Genomic DNA, 4,397 nt, shown 5'->3' on the forward strand with positions numbered 1-4,397 from the left:
GCGTCGCCCTCAGCACCTCGTCGGGGGTCCCACTAACCAAATACCCGTAAGGTGCCGTTGTGCCCCTCCCACGGGTTGTTCTGTTTTTTAAAAATGCCGCTTTTCGATATTGAAAGATGAGGGGGGGTTGCAGTGGTGAAAAAGTTTGTTGCGAAAATAGTAACTTCAGGTCGTTTCTCTTTTCTTCTTCTTCTTCTACTTCTTCTTAGAATGTTGTACCGACACCGGTGAAAATCAGTTTAATCAATATGCTGTCAGAGACGGGGCTTCAGGTTATAGAGGCCACCAGCTTTGTTTCCCCCAAATGGGTCCCTCAGGTCAGTGTTCAAACGGGATTTACAATTGTGTGTTATAAAAATACCTAATAATGGATGGTAATCCAATGAAACAATTCCGCTTGCTCCAAAATCCTTGTTAGTGTGACTTGTAACTGGGGGAGAAGCAGCAAAGCCAAATAAAAGAGCTTGCAATATCCCAGGCCTTCCCTTTGGACCCTGCGAAAGAGCAAATGCACAGCTCAAATACAAACAGGCAGCTGTGCACATGTTGGCGCTGGCTTGGCTGGGCGACTGAACTATGATCCTTCACAGGGTGCAATGCTGTTTGCTCTTTAGAGGCCCATTTCTCTTACCCCTAAATATTGCTGTCCCAATTTGTAAAAATAAATATAAAAAAATTTCTTTATAATTTGCAGAAGTGGCTGTTGTCACCCTTAGAAACCTTTCTTTGTTTACTTTGCAGATGGCTGACCATACTGAAGTCATGCAAGGAATTAATAAGTTACCCGGTATTAGTTATCCTGTGCTGACCCCAAACCTGAAAGGATTTCAAGCAGCGGTAAGAGGTGGCAGCGTCTGTTTGTTCTCGGTGCCCCACGTGCCGGGCTGCCTAGGAAGGGACATTTCAGCTGTGGTTCAGGGTGGGAAATGCATCTTTCATTCTGGCAGGCAGCGGTCTCGTAGTTCCTTCACAAGGGATTATTTTGCTGGGGAAATAGAAACCTGTTGTTTATAATAGAAAATATCTTGATACATTTTCTATTATTAAAAAAAAAAAAAATCTATTTTAATTGACAGTGATGCTTTCAGTCTTATCTGCATGTCCCACAGCTCTCCTGACTGCATCCAGCAGATGTAGCTTTCCTGCTGCATCTGTAACTTTGAAGACAAACTTGGCTTTGTCATTATGTTTTTGTTGTGGAATGAACTGCGGAAGGAATTGGGTTATTGGAGAAAGAATTGGGGGGGAAAAAAAAAATTATAAAACGAGAGAACTGTAGTCATGGTTGTGCTTGTCATTTCCCTTGCAAGAGAGATCAGCTCGCTTTAATTTATGCTTCTATTGGCAGGTGGCGGCAGGGGCCAAAGAAGTGTCCATCTTTGGGGCAGCATCTGAACTCTTCACTAAGAAGAACATCAACTGTTCCATAGAGGAGAGTTTGGAGAGGTTCGATGAAGTGATGACTGCAGCGAGAGCATCCAGCATTCCTGTCCGGGGGTAAGGAGCTCCTGCTGCGAACTTAGCATCGAGCAGGTCGTGTGGGGAGATGTGACTGCTTGGATTTATCCCATTAGACTCCAGCCCGTGCAGCAGCGGGGAGTGGGATTTCTTTTAAACTTTACTTTTTTTCTGGGGTGTGTGTTTCTACCTGGATGGGTGCAAGCAGATGTGAGCTCAGTGCATTGAGAAGCATTAATTTGGAAACACTAGCACACTGACACGCTTTCAGATGCTGGCTTGGTGCAAAGCCTGTACCCCTCATGACAGTTTACACTCTTCCAGGTGGATTCACCCTTTGTGTAATTATTCTGTCTTCAGCTTTACCAAATGATCCAGAATGGAAGTGTGTAGACCCACAAACCTAACAGTCCTGTGTACTCTTGTCTTGGCAAATTTTTCATGTCTGTGGAAGAAGGAGTTGTTAAATAATTAATTATGTAAGCTTTGTCCACTGGACTGATTTTTAGAATATGAAATTAATTCTTCCATTGTAAAGAGCACGCAAGATGCTGCACAAGTCCTGACTAACTTGGCCAGTGTAGTCTTACTTCAGTTCTCTAGCTAAAAGTGTGTATTTTTTTTTAACCATAGATATGTTTCCTGTGTCCTTGGATGTCCCTATGAAGGGAAGATTTCTGCAGCTAAGGTTGCAGAGGTGAGTTCGTCATAAATATAACTGGAATTTCTGAGACGTTTTTGGCTCCCTTTTATGGATGTGAATTGAGCACTGGGGGCTGGAGGATGTGTCAAACTATTTAACTGAAGACTGAGGGAAGACTGGGGAAGATTACAGCTAGCTCCTGCCACAGGGAGGGGGAGGCTGGATCTAGCCGAAATGGATGGGGGATTCAGGGAGAAGTCTCCTGGCTGTTGTACCCATGGCTGTTGTGCTCCGGGGCAGCAGGCTCCGATTCCTCTGTACAGCAGGTCTCCAATTCTGGGGAAGGGAATGACAAAGCTGCCTTTTCAAGTAAGCAATCCTGGCTTTTGGACAGGTCTCAAAGAAGATGTACTCGATGGGATGCTACGAGATTTCCCTCGGTGACACCATTGGCATTGGGACCCCAGGGAGCATGAAGGAGATGCTGACAGCAGTCATGAAAGAGGTGCCAGTTGGGGCTCTTGCTGTTCACTGCCATGACACCTATGGGCAAGCTCTTGCCAACATCTTGGTAGCGCTTCAGGTAGGATTCTTGCTTTGCAGGATAGCGTCCTTCCTCAAGGTTTTATTGTACTTGCTTGTGAACCGTAGATTTGAGGAGCAGGACCACGGTTTGTCCTTTAAGAGGAGTTTACCGATAGTGGGTTTGTTTGCAGATGGGTGTGAGCGTGGTTGATGCTTCCGTCGCTGGCCTTGGAGGCTGCCCCTATGCCCAGGGAGCTTCAGGAAACGTTGCTACGGAGGACTTGGTGTACATGCTGAACGGCCTGGGGATCCACACGGTAAGCACGAGCGGCCTTTGCAGCAGCTGAGCCTCTCGCACGATGGCTCTGTTCAGGCTTCAGCAGGGGGTTCAAAACTTGGCCCCGGAGAGAGCCTGAGCACGGCTGCAGGGGTTGCCCCGGCTCTGCCGTGCAGGTCAGCCAGGCTGTGCCCAAGGACCTTGCCAAGCCAATCCCACCCCCGGCATCTGGGAGCATGTCCTCCTCTCCCTTTTCAGCGCTCTGTGATTTAACACTCGCTATCAGAATCACGCTAGTGAGCAGCAGGCACTCAGCGCCTCATTAAAGTACCCTTCAGGCTCCCTCACCCCCTGCTAGTCTCTTCCAGTTGATGCCACTTGTTACTGGGCAGCTTTACGTGGCAGAACCGGTACCAATGCGTGTCTATCTTTTTTCACATGAAGGGTGTGGATCTGCAGAAGCTGATGGACACGGGCACATTTATTTGCAATGCTCTCAACCGACGAACCAATTCCAAAGTGTCCCAGGCATCTTGCAGACTGTGATACTGAATCGAGTTTCTCCTTGGATCGAGAAGAAATCAAGGATCTGGCGTTGGCCGGGTTTCCCTTCGTTCTGCTGCCTCTGATCTTCAGCGCTCCTTCCAGGCTCAATGCTTGACAGGAAATGCATAATCCACCAGAATCGATGAAGAAATGGAAAAAAAAAAAAAAACACTATATTCAACCACAAAGACGTTAGCCATTCGCCTTAGAGAAGGGAGGTTGCAGATGGGCTGAGGGAGAAGGAGCGGACGCACCCCTTGCCTTCTCGCAGAGAGCCGCGGTCTCCGGCACCGGCTCAGAACAATGTCCGGTAGCTTCTACCTCGAGAGTGCGTTGCCATAAACTACCAGCAAAGGATAAAGCAGAGCTTTTCCAGTTAGAGCACTTCTCCAGGTCAGGCTCGACCCCTTCTTCCCTTCTCTCTCCTCACTACAAACGTTAAGACCGAAATCAGAGGGCTCCCCTGCGTCATTCGCGTGCCAAGGGGCAGCCTTGGACCTTCTGTCTTAGCACTTAGGAATTGTAATAAAGGACTGTATCTGTTGTAAGATACTTCTAAATACTAGGGGTAATAAACACATTATTTAATGTTCTAAACTATAAGAAATTTGGGTTAACTAAACTAGCTAAAGAGCTGCTTTTGCTGCTGGTTTGGTTCCAAGTGCCTCTTCTACCAGCCCTTAACGTGGAAAAGCGGCATCCTTGTGGGCTTATTCTGTACTCCTCACGGTAGACAGGTCCTAGGGAAGTGTCCCCTTATCTCCTATTTAAAATAATTTATTTAATGGTTTATTCGTGAGGCTCGAGACGAACGCAGAATCCTCGTCTTTCCGTGGGGTGGGCCTGGTTTGTAGCTGCGCCTTTCTCCGATTGACGCAGCGTGCTGCCTACGGGACCGTCCCTCCGCGCCGCTCGACATCACTTAACTAAGCTGTAACAATTAAATAA

The 4,397-nt window shown here is 47.4% G+C and overlaps 2 protein-coding genes across 2 annotated transcripts in view; both read left to right on the plus strand.

Annotated features, from left to right (window-relative positions):
• The first annotated feature begins 213 nt into the window (after positions 1 to 213).
• Positions 214 to 4,237, plus strand: HMGCL (3-hydroxy-3-methylglutaryl-CoA lyase). The gene is made up of 7 exons (XM_009648508.2): positions 214 to 317; positions 742 to 837; positions 1,349 to 1,497; positions 2,092 to 2,155; positions 2,496 to 2,684; positions 2,818 to 2,943; positions 3,348 to 4,237. Exons 1-7 carry the CDS (start codon positions 249 to 251, stop codon positions 3,447 to 3,449), a joined length of 795 nt encoding a protein of 264 aa, XP_009646803.1. The 5' UTR covers positions 214 to 248; the 3' UTR covers positions 3,450 to 4,237.
• Positions 3,758 to 4,397, plus strand: part of GALE (UDP-galactose-4-epimerase) — a 5,954-nt gene continuing 5,314 nt past the window's right edge. Inside the window, 1 exon segment of the mRNA XM_035904023.1 lies at positions 3,758 to 3,842. The gene's annotated coding sequence lies outside the window, so the exon portion shown is untranslated.

This window comes from Egretta garzetta, unplaced genomic scaffold (genome assembly GCF_000687185.1).
Source record: "Egretta garzetta isolate BGI_Z169 unplaced genomic scaffold, ASM68718v1 scaffold101, whole genome shotgun sequence".
NCBI lineage: Eukaryota > Metazoa > Chordata > Aves > Pelecaniformes > Ardeidae > Egretta > Egretta garzetta.